This window comes from Anolis carolinensis, chromosome 2 (assembly GCF_035594765.1).
Source record: "Anolis carolinensis isolate JA03-04 chromosome 2, rAnoCar3.1.pri, whole genome shotgun sequence".
Lineage (NCBI taxonomy): Eukaryota > Metazoa > Chordata > Lepidosauria > Squamata > Dactyloidae > Anolis > Anolis carolinensis.
In genome coordinates this window covers 116,689,325-116,715,292 of record NC_085842.1, presented here as the reverse complement: position 1 = coordinate 116,715,292, position 25,968 = coordinate 116,689,325, and the positions used below count along the sequence as shown (strand labels likewise).

At 39.9% G+C, this 25,968-nt stretch overlaps 1 protein-coding gene across 4 annotated transcripts in view; it reads left to right on the top strand.

Annotated features, from left to right (window-relative positions):
• The window catches only part of sh3pxd2b (SH3 and PX domains 2B), a 159,330-nt gene that overhangs the window by 15,292 nt on the left and 118,070 nt on the right, over nucleotides 1–25,968 (top strand). For all 4 annotated transcript variants that reach the window (XM_062970430.1, XM_062970431.1, XM_062970432.1 and 1 more), the window contains exon 2: nucleotides 22,975–23,055. In XM_062970430.1, coding sequence (XP_062826500.1) covers nucleotides 22,975–23,055 — 81 coding nt within the window. The remainder of the gene's footprint in view (nucleotides 1–22,974; nucleotides 23,056–25,968) is intronic.

Here is a 25,968-nt window from a genome sequence, read left to right as displayed (position 1 = left end):
TGGTTGATTCAGCTTGTATCCTGATATCTTCTACCAGCATTGTCTAACACTCTGACATCTAGATGTGTCTGCCTGCTAAACAATGTTCATTTCCAAGGATATCATCACCTTTCATCCCTTATCCAACTTACTGTGCAGAAAGACTAGCCATTTGCAGGCCATTGTCAAATTAAAGCATGTAACAGATTGTGATGCAGAACACATCATGCGATGTATGGGGCTTGAAGAATCCAAGGCTGGAATTAAAATTTCTGGAAGAAACATTAACAACCTTAGGTATGCAGATGAGGCCACTCTGATGGCTGAAAGTGAGGAGGAGCTGAGGAGCCTTATCACCAAGGTGAAAGAAGAAAGTGCAAAAGCCGGGATGCGGTTAAACATCAAGAAAACCAAGATCATGGCAACCAGACTGATTGACAACTGGCAAATAGAGGGAGAAAATGTGGAGGCAGTGACAGACTTTATATTTCTAGGTGTGAAGATCACTGCAGATGCAGACTGCAACCAGGAAATCAGAAGACATCTACTTCTTGGGAGGAGAGCAATGGCCAACCTCGATAAAATACTAAAAAGCAGAGACATCACACTGGCAACGAAGGTCCGCATAGTGAAAGCAATGGTATTCCCCATAGTAACGTATGGCTGCGAGAGCTGGACCATGAGGAAGGCTGAGCGAAGGAAGATAGATGCTTTTGAACTTCGGTGCTGGAGAAAAATCCTGAGAGTGCCTTGGACCGCAAAAAGACCCAACCAGTCCATCCTCCAGGAAATAATGCCTGACTGCTCACTGGAGGGAAGGATACTAGAGGCAAAGCTGAAGTATTTTGGCCACATCATGAGAAGACAGGAAAGCTTGGAGAAGATCATGATGCTGGGAAAAATGGAAGGAAGAAGGAAGAGAGGCCAACCAAGGGCGAGATGGATGTACTCCTTGAAGTGACTGGCTCGACCTTGAAGGAGCTGGGGGCAGCGACAGCCGACAGGGAGCTCTGGGGTGGACTGGTCCATGAAGTCACGAAGAGTCGAAAATGACTGAACGAGTAAAGAAGAAGAAGAACAGATTGCCCCACTGCCTACCATGTCAGTAAAGCACCATGATGTTCCACTAACTCTTCCACCAAATCACTTTTCCTCTACATGAATTTTATTTTGCCTGAATCTGTTGTCCTTTCTGTGGTTCCAAGCATAGGTTAGGAGTGCCATCCATTCCCCCTCTCCCCAGCTTTCCTTCATCCTTCTTAACAACCACTGTAGAGAATTTTGGCGCTATGTAATAATCTAGACTTTTAGTGTCTTCCCAGTGACAGAAAATCTTTCCAGAGAGCTTCTCCTGACATCATCTTTTTAAAAAGGCAAAGACCACTTTATTCACTCTGGCATTTAAAACACTTTTGATTTAGTAGGTAAGGCTTTTCAGCTTAAAGTCTCTGATTTACTATATTTCACCAAATCTAAGTCATCATCGAATGTAAAGCACATGTTTGAAGCTTCAATTTTAGGGGGGGGATCTTTAAATATATTTTAGAATTTCCTCTGCATGCACAATACCTTTGTTTTGTTGTTTCAATGTAGCTTTGTAATGAAATCTTTCCTGTGGGGTGAGAAGGGAGGGCAAAGAAACCTGCAAGTCATCTGTCTGCATTAGTCTATAATGTATTAAGTCTATGGGCCTATTAGGGAGGCAGTGGAAACAGAAAGTGGCACTTAGCTGAAATACTGGTGAACACCCATCTGGGGCCTGGCACAGCTGTTTGGCACTGGGACCCTTTCTCCTCCTACTTCTACTTGGCGATAAGACAGTTTTGCAACGTAAAAAAACCTGGCAAATCTAAGGCACCATCAAATGGAAGCCCCTTATATGCAAAAAAGTTTGCCTTACATGCAATGAAATACAGCAGCAACAGCAGTTGTAACAGCTTTTTAAAGCTTTGTTGTAGCTGATTTATAATTTACTCACAGAATTCCTTTTCCGCTACCATAGCAGCAGCACTGTTAGGAAGCTATTGTAAGACTTACTGCTTACTTTGACTCGAACTGCCTTGGCTATGACTGACTAATCCTCTTAATAATTATATCGCGTTGACCATAGACTTTCTTGTGACTACTCTATTGCTACTCTGATACCATTAACCCAGTCTGTATCTTACAGCGTCTATGACTACTCTCCAAGGGCCAGTATGTCTATAGCAATATTTAAAAAGTGTGTTTCCTGCGGGGGCAAGTTACCAGATTCTGATGGACACACCATTCGTCTCCTCTGTTCTCTCCAAACGGCATGCACATTCAGCTGAGCAATATTATTTTCAGCAGTGGCATGACACTCACTAGCCAAGGTTAGTCGCTTGCTAGTCTACTATATATGCGATTTCACAGAGACCACAAAGGAGAAGGAATGGTTGCGTACATGCAACCTTCTTTCTTCGAATGGTCATTTGTGAAATTCGCACATCCCTGCCCATCCTCCCCACTGATTGTCATGCCTCTATGTCCCGGCCTCTGCTTGGCAGTGGGGAACTGAGGAAACAGCCCCTCCCATGGCCTATATGCCTTCTGGGCAAGGTGGGCTGGGTTATAGCCAAAAGAGCTTGAAGAGCTTTCTAGAGCGTTCTGAGATTGCTGTGCAGGCGCATAAATTACCATATGTGCGAATTTCAAAGATGACCATTCGAAGAAAGAAGGTTGCATGTAAGCAACCATTCCTTCTTCCTTGTGGTCTCTGTGAAATCGCATATATAGTAGACTAGCAAGCGACTAACCTTGGCTAGTGAGTGTCATGCCACTGCTGAAAATAATATTGCTCGGCTGAATGCTGCAATGATAGAGTTACAAGCTGGGTAGATGTGGGGAATGCCGTGGATGTAGCCTATCTGGATTTCAATAAGGCCTTTGACAAGGTCCCCCATGACCTTCTGGCAAACAAGCTAGTCAAATGTGGGCTAGGCAAAACTACAGTTAGGTGGATCTGTAATTGGTTAAGCAAATGAACCCAGAGGGTGCTCACCAATGCGTCGTCTTCATCTTGGAAAGAAGTCACGAGTGGAGTGCCGCAGGGTTCCGTCCTGGGCCCGGTTCTGTTCAACATCTTTATTAATGACTAAGATGAAGGGTTAGAAGGCACGATCATCAAGTTTGCAGACGACACCAAACTAGGATAGCTAACACTCCAGAAGACAGGAGTAGAATTCAAAATGATCTTAACAGATTAGAGAGATGGGCCGAAACTAACAAAATGAAGTTCAACAGGGACAAATGCAAGATACTTCACTTAGGCAGAAAAAATGAAATGCAAAGCTACAGAATGGGGGACGCCTGGCTCAACAGCGGTACATGTGAAAAAGATCTTGGAGTCCTCATGGACAACAAGTTAAACATGAGCCTACAATGTGATGCGGTGGCAAAAAAAGCCAATGGGATTTTGGCCTGCAATTGAAGGGAGATGTTGATAAGCTGGAAAGCGTCCAGAGGACGGCGACTAAAATGGTCAAGGGTCTGGAGAATAAGCTCTATGAGGAGCAGCTTAAAGAGCTGGGCCTGTTTAGCCTGAAGAGAAGGCTGAGAGGAGACATGATAGCCATGTACAAATACGTGAGGGGAAGTCATAGGGAGGAGGGAGCAAGCTTGTTTTCTGCCGCCCTGGAGATTAGGACACGGAACAATGGCTTCAGACTACAGGAAAGGAGATTCCACATCAACATTAGGAAGACCTTCTTCACTGTAAAAGCTGTTTGGCAGTGGAACTCTCTGCCCTGGACTGTGGTGGAGGCTCCTTCTTTGGAGGCTTTTAAGCAGAGGCTGGATGGCTGTCTGTCAGGGGTGCTTTGAATGAGATTTTCCTGCTGCTTGCAGGGGGTTGGACTGGATGGCCCATGAGGTCTCTTTCAACTCTATAATTCTATGATTCTAATCTGTATGTCTTTATGTCAAATGTCATTCTTTGTTGTTCTGTAAAAGTTCTGATATACATCTCATACTGAAATTGCAATAAAAAGAACCTATGCTTTGAAGTTATTGAAAGGTTTTTCACATTTTGGTGTCAGAAATGGAATATATTGTTCAGTCTGAGCAGGATGTTTTAATCTTTGTATAAGAAGTATTCATGACAAGTGCACCCACTGCCTGTAAAGATGGGCTTGGGGGACATTTATGATCATGGCAAAGTGTCTGATTTAATACAGAGCAGGCTACATTACAAATCTCTAACTGCAATACAGAATGCCAGCCATAATAAATAAATGATGTCCTATAAGATGAGGATGATGTTGCCCTCATAATGCATAGTGTGATACACAAATAGTATTGAGACAGACCACAGTTTAATTGTTTCTTAACTGGATTATCATGTGCATTTCAGTTGCTTACATCACATTAATTTTTTAGATGTCTAAAAATAGCTCAGCAATATATGGAAAAGGAAAAGTGAGGAGGTTAATAAAAGGCCTTGAATTCAATGTTGAGCTCAACAGCTTTCATGAAGGAAGCAGCACAATGTGATTTGGTTACTTAGTTGGATTTGAAAACAAAAGCTGGAATAGATCCACTGCATCTATGGGATTTAATGTAATCCAGACATTCTACTTTAGTTAAGACTTATCAATGGGAATCAGCTAGACAGTGCTTGCCTTGTGATGGTGCTGGGAGCCCTTTACCAGATTGCTATAGTTGGAGAAGAACAGTTACCTTTTGATAGGTGATTATATAAGAAATGGGTTCTTGGCTAGCAAACCTGATGGTTAAGGAATGTCAGTAATTAAAATATTTTATTTTCAGAAGTGAGAGACCAACGAAACTTTCCTTTTTTCATAAGATTGTGCCTGTTGTATTGCTTCAACCAAGAACATATCTCAAAATAGTAGGCAGAGGATGGTGGAGCACAATGTGACAGATTCAGTTTAATAGAGGATGACAAACATGTGGCCCATCAGATATTCTTGTGCTGCAATTCCCATAATCCTTACCTGTTGAGTGTATTGGCTAGGACGGGTGCTATATATATTTAGCTATTTAGGACTGTTTAGCTATATATATCTCCTCCATCATACATCAGTGCATTTGATTTTGTTCATGTAAAATTTTGCATTCCATTTTATTCATTGGTGCCCAATTTTCTAGTTTATAAAGATCCTTTTGAATTCTGTTCCTGTATTTTAATGTGTTAGTCATTTCTTCCCATTTGCATCATCTGGAATTTTGGTAGAGATTCCAGCCACTTCATCATCTAAGTCATTGACAAAAAAATTTGAAAAATAAATGCCCTTGATAAAATCCTGAGGTGCTCCTTCAAGACCTCCTTCCAGTTTGAACTTCAGGCATTGATGACTGGAAATGTGGTTGTGTAGGTTTTAGACGGGGCTTTCTGTAATAGAGTTGGTTTCATATACACTTTCATCTGGTGGTGATAAAAACAGCCTTATTTGACTACATAAGCAGGGCCAGCCCTAGGTAATTTTCAAGTGTAAGCGAACAGAATTTTGCCCCCCCCCCACCCAAAAAAAACAAAACCCCAATAACTGAAAAATAAAATCATTGGATAAGCAAAAATGTTAGATAATAAGGCAGGATTAAAGAAAAGCCTATTCAACATCAAATTACATTATTATTTTACAAATTAAGCACCAAAACATCATGCTTTACAACAAATCGACAGAAAATGCAGTTCAATACATGGTAATGTTATGTAGGAATTAGTATATTTATGAATTTAGCACCAAACATTGCAATGTATTGAAAACATTGACTACAAAAACATTGGCTACTAACAAATTGACTGCAAATAAAGATAGAATTGCATAAAATAAACTTGCAGTAAGAACATTGTCAGAAGTTAAATCCGTAAAAACCTCAGTCCTTGCTGCCTAAAGAAATAGCTGTGGATCCGGACGGGAGGCCGACTGCATTGGATAATCCAGAACATTGGATAAGTGAAGGTTGGATAAGCGAGACTCTACTGTACTAACTATGGCTGACTCTGCTTAGCTTCCAAAATCAGATGGGAGATGGTACTTTTAGGGTACTTAGGTCCTAAGATGTATATATAACCATCAGTTACCAAGAGTAAAATAAATACAAATTAAAACTTTAGAAAACAAGAGTCAATACAAAGAAACAGTTTTTTTTGGGGGGGGGGGTTAACATTTTGATAAACAGTATATTTTTTGGATTGCTGTAGGTTTTTCAGGCTGTAGGTTCTTCCCCAGTCTCCAACAGACCTCAACCTCTGAGGATGCCTGCCATAAATGTGGGCAAAATGTCAGGAGAGAATGCTTCTGTAACATGGCCAAACAGCTCGGAAAACTTACAGCAACCCAGTGATTCTGGCCATGAAAGCCTTTGACAACACTTTATTGTTGTTGTTGTTGTTGTTGTTGTTGTTGTTATTTTCTGCCAAAGAGTGCTGGGATCTCATCAAACTATAGCTCCCTTGATTCCATAGCATTGAGCCACGGCAGTTAAAATGGGGTCAAACTGCATTAATCCTACAGTGTAGATGTCTCCAAAGAGAGAGAGAGAGAGAGAGAAAGAAGAGGCAGAGCTCTATGTCAAAGGGATGGATAAACTGGTTTTTGCAGATACTGTGTCTGTACAAAGAGAGAAGTCATGTTGTTTAATGATCAGGTATGTTTAATGATAAGTCTTTCTACAAACCTGTCTGTTGGTTTTAAGTGACCCATGCACTGCTAGCCTTGGCTGCAATGCGGTGATTTTAATCCTTGCCTACTGGTTGTACCCAGCTGTATAACCCAGAATATCAAGGCAGATAATCCATAATATCATCTTTGAACTGGATAATCCGAGTCCACACTGCCATATAATTCAGTTCAATGTGAATTTTATACAGCCGTGTTGAAGAGGCTTTCTACACTCCCATATAAGATTTGAACTGGATTATCTGAGTCCACACTGCCATATAATCCAGTTCAATGTAGATTTCATACAGCCGCGTGGAAGAGGCCTTCTACACTCTCATTTAAGATTATCAAAGCAGATAATCCACATAGGCCCAGGCTGTGGCGCAGGTGGGAGAGCAAGCCAGCTGCAATTAACTGCAATGAATCACTCTGACCAGGAGGTCATGAGTTCGAGGCCCGCTCGGAGCCTATGTTTGTCTTGTCTTTGTTCTATGTTAAAAGGCATTGAATGTTTGCCTATATGTGTAATGTGATCCGCCCTGAGTCCCCTTCGGGGTGAGAAGGGCGGAATATAACTGCTGCAAATAAATAAATAAATAAATATCTGCTTTGAACTGGATTGTATGAGTCTACACTGCCATATAATCCAGTTCAAAGCAGATGATCTGGATTTTATATGGCAGTGTAGAAGGGGCCATTGTCAAGCCAAAGACAGCAGTGTAGTGGTTTGAGCATTGAACAATGGCGCTTGAAACCTGGGTTCAAATTCTTTGCTGTGCTATGGAAGCCCCTTAGGTGACCTTGGGTAAGTCACACTCTCTCAGCCTCAGAGGAAAGCAGCAGCATCCTCTCTTTGAACAGGTCTTGCCAAGGAACCCCTGTGATTAGATTGCTATAAGTTTGGGATGGCTTGAAGGCACAATGACCTAATCTAACCTAATACTAGGAAATGAAGCACCTAAATATTAGGAATAACGTTTTTATTCTGTGTGATAGTGGAATCGGTTGTATGGGACTCTTGTGGACTTGTCTTGTAGCTTTGAACCCTGGCTGATTCCTGCCTGGTGGAATACTTTGTTGGGAGGAGTTAGCTGGCCCTGATTGTTTCCTGTCTGCAATTCACCTGTTTTCAAATTGTTATTCTTTATTTACTGTCCTGGTTTTAATTTTTTGTAATGCATAGAGCAAGGTTTAGGAGGTTTTGTGGGAGCCAGTGGGAGTTTTGTGGGAACCTGGGAAGGCGCTGAGTGGAGCTAGAGCGGCCAGGGCGAGGCAGGAGGAAAAAAAGTTGCTGTGAGGAGGGCTCTACAGTACCTTGAACTGAAGGAACGAGGGCTCGCCGCTCTGCAACTCCTGTTGCAGCCACTCCTGGCTAGGCTGCCCTGCGACTGCAGGAAGCCAGGCAGACCCTGCTTGCAGGCCCTGGAACGATCCCCGTCGCTCTTTCCCTCCTCCTCTCCCTCCTCCTTGTGGCAGAGAGAGAGCTGAGCCCTCTTCTACTTCCTGGAGGTGCCTCAACTGTGCTCTCTAGAGGACGGCGCCTTCAGCAACCACATACTTTGCCTACCTGCTGAACCGCCCATAAGAGCACTATGATTCCACTTGCATTTTCAGGAGGTACTTTGAATTCTCAGAGGTCCAGCATGGTGCAGTGTTTTGAGTATTCAGCTAGATTCTGGAGACCAGGATTTAGATCCTTGCTTGGCAATGGAAATTCCCTGAATGACCTTGGGCAAGCCACTTGTTCTAGCCTTGAAGTGAGACAAAGGCAGACCTCTGATCAAATCTTGCTAAGAAAACCCAATGATAGGTTTGCTTTAGAATCACAATAAGTCAGAAGTGGATTGATGGCGCACAAGTACCTAAATACCTAAAGGCATCAGATCTTGTCTTAATTTTGGAAGCTGAGCAGGATTGTGAATAAGACTGCCAATGAATCCCAGGTGCTGTAGGCTATATTTCAGAGAAAGGAACCTGCAAAACCACCACTGAGTATTCCTTACCTAGGAAAACACTATGAAATTCATAAGATTGCCGTAAGTTGAGAGGCAATATGAAGGCACACACACACACACTTTGAATTCTCAGCCAGAGCACACTAGTGCTTCTGAGTAGCCTACAAACAGCAGGATTTCATAGGAGACAGTCATGGCAGTTAAAGGGGAATCATATAATCATCTTAAAACTGCATAGTGTGAAACTGTCCTAGATGGTGAATGAATTCTGTGGTCATGAACAAATGTCAGCACAGCTCTAGCTTCACAGTGTTCAAAAATATAACCCCAGTTCATGTCAAACCCTCCAGTCTTGCTGCTTGTCTGTGCTTGTTTAACTATATCTCTTAAAAATCTTAGGAGGGTGGATTCCTTTGTTTAAAAACATTTGGTGCTATATGTATCTCTTGAACTGTTTCCTTGAGGAGTTCCCCTCCTGCTTAACTGTAAATTGCTGCTGGAAGTATCCTTTGTTCTTGAGAACAGATGATTCTGTTCTTGCTTGTGACTTACTACTTTCCCCTCCCTTTTTGAGGTGCATGAATGGCACTTTTTTGACAGCTCTGTTACAGTTGAACAAATACGATTTCCATTTTCTTGCAGCTTGTCACTTTTCGCAGTTTTTTTCTTATGCTCCCCCTCCCCCCCTTTTCGGTGTCTATTGCATTTTTAAAGGGATATAGAAGATTGTGAGGGAATAGTCCTATAGCAATGAGGTTACACAAGCTGGGCTCTGAAAGGAAAAATGATCCAACCACAGTCATCATCCCAATTGATATTTTCCATTTCCATATACAGTGAAGTTGTATTCAATTAGGAGATTAACCTTATGTGTCAAAGACAACTCAGAATAAAAGTTGGCGAAATGTCCATGCTTTTCTTGTTAGTTTTTTATTCTTTTGTAGTCAAATGTGCAAAGTTTTTTAAAAAAATATGTGATTGCTGATTTAAATAAATCATAAGTTGACAGCATCTCCTATTTTACAGAGATGAACAGTCATCCACAGCTGTTCTGTTCCAGCTAGGAGATTTTTTGGAACAGAAGTAAAGATATTACCTGGAGATGGTCCCAAAATTACATTTTACTACCCTTGTATTCTCATGACCTGTCCACAATGATCATGACTTCTGAATTTAGTTTTCAAGACCAGTGGAGTTTATATCAGAGTTATAGGATCATCAGAACTTTGTTGTAATAAAAAAGTGGGAAAGAAAAAAAAATAGAATTTATTTTGGTTTTTTGCCTACCTTTAGGTGCTAGGGGAGGAGTTTTCTTTTTATTTCATAAGCTTTTGCAGTGTACATTCTATTTCTGACCATAATGCCCACCTCTAAATTACTACCTCTAAGATCTCTTGTACTCAGTCTTCCCCTATTTCCTTTTCACATGCTTTCCACAACTGACATCCATTAGAAGGCTCATTCCATACTGCACTGGCACTGCTCATGTTTTAAATATTCTGCTCTCAGTGGAAGTAGTACTTTTAATCTTGCTCTTTGCTGCATTATAAATTGTGCACAATTGTTTTCATGAATAAAATCTGGATCCAGTGTTACTGAAGCTGTAGGTGTAATTGTTAAGATGCAGTTTTTGTCTGCCTGCCATAGTCTATTATTACAGAAACCATGATAATATCATACATCAGTTTTTATAGGTCTGTCTCATTGCTTTAAGCATTGAAAAATATATGGAGGGGGAATTTCGGCTAAAAGCTTGCTGCATTTCCTGAAATAATTCATAACATGAATAATTACAATACCAGTCTGGAATCTAGTTAAAACAATTTGTCTGTGAACAGTGGGTGGCTGGGATCCAGACAGCTACTTTAGGCATGCCCAAGGGCTATAATGTGCCATATGAATCTTTAAAATAACAGTTCCATATAACAAAATGCCTTTAGAGCTTTCTTCCATTTTAAGAAGTCACTGGTTCTGCAGTGTGAAAAGGCTGGATTCTGTATTAAGAAAAAGAAATATAAGTGTAAAGGTAACTTATACACATAAGTTAAACTGCTGAGCTGCAGAACTTGCTGACCAAAAGGTCAGCGGTTCAAATCCAGGGACCAGGGTGAGTTCCCACTGTTAGTCCCAGCTTCTGCCAACCTAACAGTTTGAAAACATGCAAATGTGAGTAGATCAATAGGTACCGCTCTGGCGGGAAGGTAGCAGCACTTCACTCAGTCATCCTGGCCACATGACCTTGGAGGTGTATATGGACAACGCCGGCTCTTCAGCTTAGAAATGGAGATGAACACCAACCCCCAGAGTCTGACACGACAACTTAATGTTGGGGAAAAACCTTTACTTTTACCTAACTTATACAAGCAGAATTAGTAGCACAGTTCTTTGGATCATGGACATTATCTGCCAAGTTCAGTGCTCTTCATTTTATTTATTTTTTCATTATTTTGAGATGTCTTTGGAAGGTAGATTTAATATTTTCTGAATTTTTCCATTTATCTAGATTAGAGAAGGTTAGAACAGTAATTGTTGAGAATACTTGTATCCTTACCTTGTGTCATGGGGTTTGAGGGTGATGTAATCAATCTAAATAGTTTAAAGTAGTTCAAAATTTTAAATATTGAACACAATAGTTTGAAAACATTAATTAAAAACAAAGATACATGTTTTAAACTGGTGCCAAAATGGAACTAGTATCAGTACCAGTTGGGCATCCCTGGGGAGGGCATTCCACAGATAAGTTGCCACAGCAGAAAATATCTTTTCCCATGTTCTCTACCTTCTGGTGGGAGACAAATAAGGACCCTTCCAACAGATCTACCTTAATTAATGGTCGCTCCTCAATTAATGAAGTAGATGTGTTCCTGAGCATTATGTTTAGCAGAAACTTTGGCATCAAAGGGAGAAATAACATGGAAATAATAAGTATAAGTTCCTGAAACCCAAAGAAAGAAGAACAGCTTCAACAGACTTTTTATTCAGAACTAAAGATACTCATGTGGGAAATGAAACAGCCAAGCCAAAGAGATATTACATAACAATAACAATTGAAATCTTTTAGAGACCACTTCAAAGCATCCAGGGATTATTCTTTCCCTTTTCATCAACCTCTACTTTTCTAATAATTTCCATTTAGGTAGCCAGACTTACACATCTGTGCTGTTTTAACATGCTGGTGAGACTTATTTGCTCTCCCTTGTCTATTGGTTTTATTGTTCACACACACTCAGTAAAGGAATCCAAATGCAGTTGCTGTTTATCTTGCTTTTTATAAGAAGGTACATATGGCTACAACAGTGGTTCTCAACCTGGGGTCCCCAGATGTTTTTGGCCTACAAGTCCCAGAAGTCCCAGCCAGTTTACCATCTGTTAGGATTTCTGGGAGTTGAAGGCCAAAAACACCTGGGGACCCCAGGTTGAGAACCACTGGGCTACGGTGAATTGGCATTTCATTCTCTGTTAAAGTTTTGTTGCATTTTTTTTTCTAAATTCTACAATGAAACACCAAAGGTTTGTCTTTCTCCAGCTCTCCATCACCATCCTCCCAATGGCAATGGTGTTAAAAACATCTTAGCTGGACAGAGGACAAATAAGAAAGGGGACTGGGCATCTTTAATTTAAACCAGAAACATACTGGAAGCACGTTAATTCTACCCTTCAAACAGCAGATGCCAAGGGTGAAGGGATAGTGGTAAGGTGTTAGAAGACAGAGCTGCCTTTTAATACTTTGCGGCCTGCCCTTCACCACCTAACCAATCCTCTTGCTCCAAGTGTGGTGGCAGATGCTGTTCTATCATCTCTGTCCAAAAGTATGAAAGAATTGGTCATGGTGCTACCTTTCCTTTGCATAATGTCACAAATGTCTTAGCTTAGGGATTTGAATCTCTGATTTTTATAGGCTGGAGAGCCATCCTTTGTATGTATGGTAATACAATTTGTAATGCTGTATGTGCAGTTGTCATGCATTGCTTGTCAATGCATATTAATTTGAACAGATGGTAGGATGTCTCATTGGGTTCTAGTACCCCATCATGTGTGTGAAATATCAAAATTATAAGCAAATCGATGTGAGCTTTCATTATGCATGAGTCTTCGTAATCACTACAGTACTACAGAAATTCTTAGACACCCTCGCTCCCCCGAGTTTTTTTTTCCTTAATCCTCCCCCTCTCCCAAATTTGAAACTCAGACATACAGTCCTCTTCTGCAGCATGATCAAGAATGCAGAGGCCATCTCTGACTAATAAAGTGTTCTATTTCCTTTAGAGGACTCCCAAGATGCACTTGGTTCACCAAAAGGGCTTGCCGCAAAGCAGCCAGCATGACATCATTTTGGTCTTTGGCCCCCAGAAGTTCTGGCTTGCTACGCATTCTATAGCATTTCAGTAATGGATCACTTCTGGCAGCCAGCCTAGAAAGAGAGACAGAGGAAGGGAGCGGGATTTGTGTATGTGAGGAGAATTAGACTTTCACTGAGGCTGAAAAAGCCTGTATCTCTTTGTTGTTGCTTTTCATTCTTTATGCTGTCTTCATTGTGAGCATATATTCTCGAGAGACATTTGGAAACTATTTATGGGGCAGGGTGCAGCGGTTAACAGAGAAGCTAAACAAAACCTAAGGAAAACAAGAAGACAGTTTAATGCAGATTATTAAAAAACAGGAAGAGAATTTTTTTTTCCCCTTGGTGAAAATTATTATTACAACTCACTATCTCAGTTCTATAAACAGGCACTTTGCTCAGGTGCAAGTTGATCCAGAGGCAAAGCTCCAATTGTTCTTGAAGGTTCATTTCCTTTCACTTGGGGGTTTCATGCATTCCCTTTGTTCAGTGTTTCTATATGGACATGCATTTGTGTATGTACAGTAGAGTCTCACTTATCCAAGCCTCGCTTATCCAAGTTTCTGGATTATCCAAGCTATTTTTGTAGTCAATGTGTTCAATATATCGTGATATTTTGGTGCTAAATTCGTAAATACAGGAATTACAACATAACATTACTGCGTATTGAACTACTTTTTATGTCAAATTTGTTGTATAACATGATGTTTTGGTGCTTAATTTGTAAAATCATAGCCTAACTTGATGTTTAATAGGCTTTTCCTTAATCCCTCCTTATTATCCAAGATATTCGCTTATCCAAGCTTCTGCCGGCCTGTTTAGCTTGGATAAGTGAGACTCTACTGTATATATAAACATAGTTGCTACCAAGTTACAGATTAGCATGGAATTAGCAATATTTGTCATATGTTTGCAGTGGGTAAAGAGAGAATGTTTGAAATGTTGCATAGAACGACTAGAGAACAGGAGAAGAGAACATTGTAGGGGAGAGACCTGATTATAGCAGGAGAGGTATCAAATGTGAAGTTGCAGCAGCAGAAAGAACTGTTAGAAAGTAGTCCCTTTGTCTAGAATTGAGAATAACCACTTGCAAAATGTAAAATATGTATGCACATTCGTATCCAGGCACATCTTTAAAAATTAGTTTTTAAAAAGAGAGAAAAAACAATGATATACATTTACAAACAGAGCACACAACATACAGAGACAGTAACAAACACAGTAAACATTCAGTTCCTCCATCCCCACACCTGTGAATGCACTACCTTGGACTCCCACCCCTACTCACTATGATACCTATACCCTATAACTGCTATGCATATAAGTTCCTTAAACAGTTCCCCTTGCAATGTCCTTAAAGTCAACTTTTGCCTTCTTTCCAAGATATACGAAGGCCAGCTGCCATTTATCTGCAACCTCAACATTATTTTTACCTCAAAGTTTATTAGATAGCTTGGCCATTTGTGTATAATCTATTAATTTTTTTCTCCAATCACTCTTGAGTGGTTCTCTTTCTTCCTTCCATGATTTAGCTATAACAATTATTGCTGCGATAAAGCTGTATTGGCATATTTCTTTATATTCCTGATTTATACCCTCTGTAAAAAGATCCAAAAGGCACATTGCTAGGCTTTTTTTGACCTTATTGTTGAGCATGAAATTTGTTTCCATAACTACACCTTTCCAAAATGTTGATACTATCAGACATGACCACCAGACATAGGAAAAAGTACCCTTCTGTTTTTTACATCTCCAGCAATCCCCTCTGTGGATTTTGTCCATTTTAGCTAGTAACTCTGGGGTTATATAGCTTCTATAAAATACCTTGTATAAGTTCTCTCTAATGGATCCTGCTATTGAGAATTTAAATCCTTTTTCCAGTGATTTCTCTAATTCTGTGTTTTCCCCTAAGTCTCTGACCCAAGAGATCATGGCAGGCTTTATTCCAGGGGTCCCCAAACTAAGGCCCGGGGGCCGGATGCGGCCCTCCAAGGTCATTTACCTGGCCCCCGCCCTCAGTTTTATAATATAATATTTTTATATCAGTTTTAATAATATAATATATTGTATATACATATAATATTGATAATAATATTATGTTATACAATATAATACTAATAGTAATACCATATAATAATATTAATTATATGTTGTATATTACATATTATATAATGGTATAGTGGTATAGTTCAATATAGTAATATATAATGCTAATATTGTGCTATGCTAATAATATAATATATTGTATGTACATATGATATTGATAATAATATTATGTTATCTATATATATAAAAGACTGATGGCATCACGGCGATGCACAAAACAGCAAATCTACAGGTCCCCCAACCTCCAAATTTGACCACACAACCCATCATCCACGGCTCCAGTAAGATACAACACATTTATATGACAAACACAATCACAGGGCACAAACGGCCAAAAACTGCAACAGGCGATGTGCGCCTGCGCGCACCCCCTCATCCCTTCCCACGCGCGCACACACACCTCGCCTCAGAGCTGAAGGAAGGAAGGCAGGAAGGCAGATTCCTTGGTGGGCGCGGGATGGAGGAGGCCGCGCTGGGAGGTGCGGGCCTCACGTCGCTCTCTGCCCTCTCCCCCTCAATCTCCCCCCCCTCAGGGCCCATGGAGGGCCCCGGTCGTCGTTCAGGCCCCCTCCTCCCGCCCCTCTCCCCTCCCCTCAGCGCGAGGAAGGCCCGGCGGAGCCCCCGTCTCACCCTCTCTCCTCCTCCCTTCTTGGTTCTTCTCGGAGGTCTTCAAGCTCTTCAAGGTGAGGGGGGAAGAGGGGGGCATGGCCCTCGAGCAGGCCTGGACCTCCCCTCGAGTTGTTTGGGGCGCCAACCCCCGCCCTTCCCGGCCTCAGGACCCTTCCTTTTCCCCCTCACCCGGTTAAACGGCTGACGGGGGGAAAAGTCAAGAGCCTCAGGCCAGGAAGGGTGGAAGTTGGCGCCCAAAACAAGTCAAGGAAAGGCCCCAGTTGGCCCAGGCTGAGCTTCCCCCTTTTCTGTTGTTGTTATTGTTGTTGTTGTTGTTCTCACCTACAAATTAGAACCCCTCCAATGCCTCAGAAGCCCCCTTTTTCCCCTCTCAAACCCTATCGCCCTCACCTTTCCCTTCCCTGTAATAATTATTAATATAATAATAACTGGTCATCAGTTAAGAATGTAATAATCACCAATAATAATACTAATTTATTATTATAATAATACTGATAATCATTCGAGAACATAATAATTCATAATAATAGTCAGTTCTTATTATTATAACACTGACAATCATTCAACAATGTATTAACAAATCGTAATAATAGAAAATTATTATTATTATTATAGTGATAATCATTCACAAATTAATAATTATTATTATAACATTGATAATCATTCAACAATATAATAACTAATAATAAATAGTAAGTTATTATTTTTATCACAATGATAATCATTCAAGACTATAATAATAATAATTATTATAACAGAAGGCGCCTCATATAATCCACTTCTAAACAAATAATATCACATTATAAATATACACTAGAATCTCACTTATCCAACATAAACAAGCTGGCAGAACGTTGCATAAGTAAATATGTTGGATAATAAGAAGGGATTCAGGAAAACCAATTAGGTAATCGAATTAGGTAATCATTATACAAATTAAACACCAAAACATCATGTTATACAACAAATTTGACACAAAAAGTGGTTCCATGCGCAGTAATGCTATGTAGTAATTACTGTATTTACAAATTTACCACCAAAATATCACAATACATTAAAAACACTCACTCCAAAAACATTGACTATTAAAAGGCAGACTCCATTGCATAATCCAGAACATTACATAAACGAATGTTGGATAAGTGAGATTCTACTGTAATATGAAATAATTACTGTGGTACAATAATACACAACAATATCATCTCAGGACAGTAAATAAAGATCAACACTCTAAAAACACAGCTATTCCATCCAGGAAACAACCAGGGCCATCTAACACTTCCCACCAAAGGATTCCCCCCTTCACACAGGAAACCACCCACGCTTTGAACCTACAAGGCCATTCCGTACTCATCACTCTCTCATCTCAGCACAGTAAATAAACAACAACAGTCTGAAAACACACAAATTCCATCCAAGAAACAATCACACCCAGCTAACACCTCCCACCAAACGATTCTCCCCCCCCCCCAGGCATGGAAGCAGCCAGGCTTTGAAGGTACAAGGCCATTCCGTACTCATCACTCTCTCATCTCAGCACAGTAAATAAACAACAACAGTCTGAAAACACACAAATTCCATCCAAGAAACAATCACACCCAGCTAACACCTCCCACCAAACGATTCTCCCCCCCCCCCAGGCATGGAAGCAGCCAGGCTTTGAAGGTACAAGGCCATTCCGTACTCATCACTCTCTCATCTCAGCACAGTAAATAAACAACAGTCTGAAAACACATAAATTCCATCCAAGAAACAATCACACCCAGCTAACACCTCCCACCAAACGATTCTCCCCCCCCCCAGGCATGGAAGCAGCCAGGCTTTGAAGGTACAAGGCCATTCCATACTCATCACTCTCTCATCTCAGCACAGTAAATAAACAACAACAGTCTGAAAACACACAAATTCCATCCAAGAAACAATCACGGCCAGCTAACACCTCCCACCAAACGATTCTCCCCCCCAGGCATGGAAGCAGCCAGGCTTTGAAGGTACAAGGCCATTCCGTACTCATCACTCTCTCATCTCAGGACAGTAAATAAAGAGCAACACTCTGAAAACACTGGAATTCCATCCAGGAAACAATCAGGACCACCTAGCACCTCCCAACAAAGCATTCCCCCCCTCTAACACACGGAACCATCCAGGCTTTGAAACTACAAGGCCATTCCGTACTCTGGGGCCAATTTGCAATATATTAATATATATAATAATACAATACATTGTATATACATATAATACTACTAATAATATTATAATACACTACAGTATAATACTAATAACAATACAATATAATTATATATATATATATATATATATATACACTAATATTGTGAGATAGTCGTATACTATTATATGTTATAGCGTAATATCCTATCATATGTCTTTAATATAATAAATGAATAAATAATACTGTATAATTTTTGTTGACGGTCACAACAAAAATAAAACCCAATGTAGATTAACCAACACCACTAAAAAAAAGCCACAGCAACGCGTGGCCGGGCACAGCTAGTACAATATAATACTAATAGTAATGCCATATAATAATATTAATTATATGTTATATATTACATATAATATTAAAGTATAGTGGTATAGTTCAATATAGTAATATATAATCCTAATATTGTGTTATGCTAATAATATAATATATTGTATGTACCTACAGCTGCTCTGAGTCCCCTTCAGGGTGAGAAGGGTGGGATATAAATGTAGTAAATAAATGCAGTAAATAAATAATTAATTTTAGACTTAGGCTCGGCCAAGGTCTGACATGACTTGAAGGCACACAACAACAACAACAACAACAACAACAACAACAACAATCCTAATTAACTTGACTATCTCATTGGCCAGTAGCAGGCCCACACTTTCCATTGAAATCCTAATAGGTTTATGTTGATTAAAATTGTTTTCATTTTTAAATATTGTGTTGTTCTTTCGTTGTTGTTGTTGTTGCACTACAAAGAAGACATGTGTAGTATGCATAGGAATTTGTTTGAATTTTTTTTCCCAAATGATAATTCGGCCCCTCAACAGTCTGAAGGATTGTGGACCGGCCCTCGGCTTCAAAAGTTTGGGGACCCCTGCTTTATTCTATTGTCTTATAAATTATACTCTAGAATGTATTTTTACACCAGTAATCTGGAGATTAACCCTTTATTTCCCATATCGAAAATGCCCTCTAGTTTAGATTTCTTTTCCTTAAACCCTACTTTAGCATATTTTATTAATCTATCACATTAGTGATTAAACCAAAACCAATCATTGATGCCTAGATCTTTTCTGCCTTTTGGGCCTTAGGACCACATCTTCCTCACTGTGAGAGCTGTTCGGCAGTGGAACTCTCTCCCCCGGACAGTGGTAGAGGCAAAGCCGGCCCTAGGTATTTTTCAAGTGTAGGCAAACAGAATTTTGCCCCCCCCCCCCAAAAAAAAACCCCAATCACTGAAAAATAAAAGCGTTGGATAAGCAAAAATGTTGGATAATAAGGAGGGATTAAGGAAAAGCCTATTAAACATCAAATTACATTAAGATTTTACAAATTAAGCACCAAAACATCATGTTTTACAACAAATCAACAGAAAAAGCAGTCTCGCCTGCACCCCCGTATGTTTTGCGCCTGAAGCGACCATTTAATTCGCCTCATTGTTGGACCGGCTCTGGGTGGAGGCTCCTTCTTTGGAGGCTTTTAAGCAGAGGCTGGATGGCCATCTGTTGGGGGTGCTTTGAATAAAGATTTTCCTGCTTCTTGCAGGGGGTTGGACTGGATGGTCCATGAGGTCTCTTCCAACTCTATGATTCTATGATTCTATGATCTAATAGGTGTAATCATAGTGGGGTTTTATATTTCTTTATATTCTTCCAGATTGCAAGCAGATTCAGTCTTAATATATGATTATTGAAATCTTAGTTTAGCTCATCCTTTTAGTACCATTCGGCATGCCATCCAAATCTTACATTGTGGCCCTCTAAGTTGAGAACAGGGTGATTCTCTAATTTTATCAATTCTTTTAACCAACAAAAGCCTACTGTTCCATAATAATATCTAAGATCTAGGCACACTTTTATCAGGAGAAAGGTGCAAGGCCTAATGGGGGAAGTAGCAAAAGGCTAGCCAAACCAAAGGACTTGAACTATCTTCATAATGCAACTAGAGCACCCAAGTGAGGCAATTTTATACTTTCCAACTGTAATGATCTACTTGAACTAGTGTTTATTTGGCCTGGTGTTGAATTAGGTTCTAGTCCTTCTGCAAATGTGATTGCCCCTAGAATTGTTTCCAAAGGTCTGAGGGGTCGGGGGCCAGGTGGTAAATACAAGAATGGAAGAGCATCAAGCTCCTTGTGCATACTATATTTTATTGGGACTGGGAGGAACATATAAGTGATCTTGGAGTTCATGGTCCTTATGATGCCTTGAGTTTCAGTGATGTCAGCCGTACAGAGAGACTGGATCAGTAAAGACTGCAGTTGGCACACACTGGTGACTTGGAGGAGAACTCTTGCCACTAAGGGTTTGTGATTCAGGAAATAAGACTGGCCCAGCCTCATTGGTTCTCTATATGGTCTCTGCCCTTGTTTTTGACTTTCCTGAGCTGTATCCATAAAAGCTGTTCCACAATGGACTTGCAAACCCCACAAAGGACTTGAATACCAAGTTGTGGCAATGTATAGTGTCTGTGTACAAACCGGCTGTTATATCAATCTTGCTCTTATACAACAATTATTCTGTTTTGATAAAGTGTAGAAAGAAGTATTCTAGATGGGAAAGATTGATACATGCGCGTTAGAATATTAGTAAATAATCAAGGATGGCCAGCTAATATCTGTATATATGTGTACATCAAGATATCAATTTAAGATTAGAAAGGGTAATGCCTATTTGAATGAGTGCGGGGTGTTTATGCATATGAATTAGAAATTAGGAGAGAAAGACTCTGTAGTTGTGAATACTCAGGAAGAAAAGTAGAATAAAAATAAGGTAGAATAAGAAATGGTCCTGTGTAATATTTTGTGGATGAGCTGTCCAGTTTCCATCTTGCAGGAGACTCTGTTATTTTTCTTCTTATGTTCTGCTTCTATCTTTGGAATAGATTTTAAAGACTTAAAAGTCTGCAGTGCTCTCTTGTTTAAATTAACCTATTTCATTGCTCAAAGATGTAGATTCACGATACTGTGTGATAAACTTGCCCATCTCTAAATTGCAATCATTAAGTTATAACAGAAATCTTAGATAATATGCACACAATATTTCCTGAGAGGTGAGCAAACCCCAGAGAAGCAGACAGAAAAACTTCAGGAGGAGATATGACCAATGCAGGGCATGGCCAACTGCCAATACTAACAGCCTCTGATGTCTAAATATTTGCTAATTTTCCCAGACCAGCAGATTGTCCAAGTGGGTGGGAACAAACTTCCCCAAGGGACATGCTCCTGATGTTATTTTTAACCCCTTTCTTTCCAGTACAGAATGGTGGAGCCTACTTCGTGTCATTATTTTTCCCAGTCCCTTGGGATCATACTGTGACAGTGCTGAACCTATACTCAGGAAGGGAGAAGAAGCCAAATTCAAATGTCATCAAATTGAAATGTTCTGTGTCTTTTCCCATGGCTTGGATCTAATGCTGGCATATAAATGCTATAGGCAATAAAATGCTAGTTATAAATACTGTCTCAAAAACAACATCTCCCCAAACTATTTAAAATTAGTCTTTTAAAAATACAGTAGAGTCTCACTTATCCAACATAAACGGGCCGACAGAACGTTGGATAAGCGAATATGTTGGATAATAAGGAGAGATTAAGAAAAAGCCTATTAAACATCAAATTAGGTTATGATTTTACAAATTAAGCACCAGAACATCATGTTATACAACAAATTTGGCAGAAAAAGTAGTTCAATGCGTAGTAATGCTATGTAGTAATTACTGTATTTATGAATTTAGCACCAAAATCTTACGATATATTGAACACATTGACTACAAAAATGTGTTGGATAATCCAGAACATTGGATAAGCGAGTGTTGGATAAGTGAGACTCTACTGTATCATCATTTCCTAGCAGTGGCTTTAATTTTAGCTTTAGGATGGAAGTTAATGTGGTGACAAGGGGGCATATCATAAGGGGGGGGGGTCTTCAAGGAAGGAGAAGAGAAATGTGGGACCCCATTTGCTCATGTCGAATTGACTTTATGAGGTATCCAGATTTTATTAAAATTGGTAAGGAATAATTTTTATGGAAGATGTGGACTGACAATGGAATTATTTTCATGAATCTGTTGATGATAAGTTTTTAACTTTTACAATTTTGCAAGAGCAGTTTAAGCTTCTTCTATCAGCTAAATGGCAATATCTACTATTGAAAGATCTATTACACAAATTTGGCTCTGCAGCTTCCAAGGTTCCCTTAATATTAGAGTCCTTAATTAACCCCAAGTATCTTTATATGTTTGTGTGTATGCATGTGTGTTTATATAAAATTCTGTTATCTATAAATTAATATAACATGCAAGGTTTACAGATAGAATGGAATAGAGAATTAGATTATCCAACTTTGTTGAATCAATGGCAATCAGTTTTAACATCTATAACATGTTTGACTATAGATCTCTGCCTACATCTTACACAGCAAAAAAATTATATGGGATGTATTTTCCATCTTTTGTGTTTTTATTCATCTGATTTTGTTAACTGTAACATTATTTCATGTATTGAGATCCCCTTTGAATATAAGTAAAGATTTTTTTAAACGAGCAGGAAGAAGGTGTTTATTATATATCACAGATGCGACTATTTGGGGCACCTTGACTACAGGATACTGTTATAAAAAGATCCCATACAGATTGAGGCCAAGATGTATTGTCCTTTGATTATATCATCACGTATGACATATAACATATGTCATAATCATGTAGCTGGGGCAACAGGAGATGAGTATGACCTGCCTTCACACTATGACATCTTGCGGGATAATATACTCTTTCGGGATAATATACTCATCATTTTTAGCAAGTAAATCATTTTGGAGTAGTGGAATAGTGGTCTGGATGTTGGACTACAACTCTGGGAGACCAGGGTTCAAATCTGCACATGGCCATGGAAACCCATTGTGTGAGCTCACATTCTCTCAGCCTAAAGGAATGATAATGGCAAACTGCTTCTGAACAAATGATGCCCAGTAAAACCCATGACACAATGGCATAAAGTTGGAAATGAATTGAAGGCACACAACAAACAACTTGGACTTTGGGAGCATGTTATAGGTACAATTTGATGCGATCCAACTTGTCTAAAGTATCTTTCTTCTCTTGTAGGTATACATTATCAAGGTTACCTGGTCCAATGGCTCTACAGAGGCTATCTATCGACGGTACAGCAAGTTCTTCGACTTGCAGGTAGGATTTTTTTCTAGGCCCCGCTTGGTTTTCAGTCTTGAGTGGTAAATGTTCCTTTCATGTACAAGATCTTTCTGATGGTTTTAATTATATTGTTTAATTGCATTTTATTGCATGTAATGTGTATTTTAAAGTTACATGTATTGTATTTTTTATCTATAATGTATATACTTTAATTTCAGAGCCACCATGAGTATAGTAAATTTCTGGATTAATATATCATCATAAACTTTGAGCTTAAAATTCTCTCCAAGCTTATTTGAGATGGAAGAATAGTTTTCATGGAACAGACTTTCCTATTAGTTCATTTTGTGCTATGCGAGGTAATATATTATAGGTGTTGCCACTGGAAAAGCAAAGTGCTTTTGCCATGAAAGTGGAGTTAGAAATACAATTGTGATGGCTTGGCTGCTGCTCCATTTGGCAGATTTGACTGACACCATAAAAAATAGGCCTAGATTGTAACATTTAATTTCTTTCTCTTTGCTAAAAATAGGTTTACTTGCAACTAAAAACAGGGATAACTTGCCCACAGTGGTTCATGCACTGGTAACCTCATCATAAAACTATTGCAGTCTTCTCTGCATGGGACTGCCCATAAAACAATTGGAAAGCTGTAGCTGATGCAAAATACAGCACCAAATTGCTGTCTGGAACAGCATATACAAACCATATCACATTATTTTTAAAGGAATGTAAAATGCTGGTAGTCACATTTGAAAGCCACCCCCCCCCCCTGCCTATTTGAAGGAGGGCCTTTGCCTACTTATATCTGCCCATAGTCTGAGTTTTATTGGAGCAGGGCTTTCTTCTGCTTCCCACCAAAGAGAGCAGAATGCTGGGTGGGAATGTGAGAGAGGGGTTTCTCAATTGTAGCCTCTCATTTGTGAGATATTCTTCCCTGTGGCCCGGTTGACACCAACATTGATTTCAGTCAGATGCCAAGTTAAACCATGTATTTTTATTAAAGTCTATAGAGCCTGATTGATTTTACCCAAATCTGTCTGGATACAGACTATTTTTTAACTTCTAAATTATTCACATTTAAAATTATGACATTTCAATGATATTTTCAAATATTTAGAATTTTATTTCTTACCTTTTAAATGGTTTAAATTGATTTTTAAGCTACCTAGAGCTCTTATATTATAGAATGGATATGAATAATTTATATATATCTATATCTATATCCATAATAAAAGTGAAAAATCTGTATGTGTGTATGTGGTATGAGTATCCGCTCACACAGACAGCCTCCGGCCTCCACAAACAGGCTATAGTTTCCAGTGCTGTGGAGCCACCAAGTCACTCCCTCACCTGACTTTGCAGGTTATAGTGAGTGCCACAAACATGCAGCCCAAACCCTGCCCGTGTCCTCCACAAACACCATTCTGCCCCTCACCCAAGTGAAGGCTTTCGTGTGGGGCCCATTTCATCCTAGATTTTGCATTTTCCGCCACCACAAGCAGGCATCCCAAGGTTCTCCATTGGTGTGGAATTTGCATGACCCCGCCTACTGCCCTTCCTTTTCAAATCTGTCTGCATAACAAACACAGCAGAACTGAGCAGCAACTACACTTACTGGAGGAGTTTGGGGGATTGACTCCACATAGTGGGAGTTGTAATTCACCCTGCATCAAGTCAGAGCACTCTGACTCTTACTGGAGAATTTAGAGGAGTTGTAGTTCACCTACACCCTATGAGCCCAAACAATGATGGGTCTGGACCAAACTTGCCATGCATACCCGATATGCCCAGCTTTGAATACTGGTCAGTTTTGGGGGGAATTGGCCTGGATTTGGGAGTAGTAGGTACTGGGATTCATAGTTTACCTGCAATGAATGAGCACTTCGAACCCCCACTGATGATGGACCAGGACCAAACTTCGCACACAGAGCCCCCATAACCAACAGAATTGGTCAAGTTTGGGGAAAAGGGAGTTATAGTTCACCTGCATCCAGAGAAACAGTGACCCCCACCGACAATGGACTGGGGCCAAACTTCACACAGAGAAGGCTCATGATCAACTGAACATACTTCAGGGGTTTGTGGGAATGGGCCTTGATTTTGGGATTTGTAGTTCACCTGCATCCAAAGAGCTCTGAACCCAACGACGGATCTGGACCAAACTTAGCACACAGACTCAACATTGCCTGCTGTGGATACTGACAGATGTTTCTGGACAATTGCCCAGGAAATCTGGGAGTTGTAGTAGTTCACCCCCATCCAGAGAGCACTGCAGCCAGGCGATGACCAGCCAACGACAGATTTGGACCACACTTGCTGCACAGATCCAAAATGGCCAACTTTGAATACTGGCAGGGTTTGGGGAGGATTAACCCACGATTCTGGGAATTGTAGTTCACCCACTACAAACTGAGAATACCTAACATTCAAATATAAATAATGCCTTTTTCAAATAACCTGGGCATCGCTGGGTCCTCAAGCTAGTATGTAATAATGAAGAAAAATGGTTTGGACTTAGACCTATGGGTTGAAAGGTCCTATACAGCATTTGATGCCTGATCCTCTTAACTTGATATGCCAAGCTTGAAACTGCTGCATATCATCGAGCCCTGAATTGTGGAGCCTCCCTGGGAACTTCTTTTTTCATGTCAATTACAGGAGAGAGTTATATATACCTGTATTCCTTTCTGTGACTGAAGGAGACTTTTAATCCCTTGGTTTCCTGTTTCGCCTGTGATGTGAGGTCACATCACTAAAGTATTTGTCTGTTTAAGGCCAATTTGAGGCCCTGTTGTTAAAAAATGGAAGCTGTTACATCTAAAGTAATCTACATGTTTTGATAAAAGGTCCTCAATATCACATGTAAGGACCATCTGTTCATACCACGCACACTCCAAAGCTTATGTAGCTCTGTTTCGTGTAACACATAGAAGACAAGAGTGTATT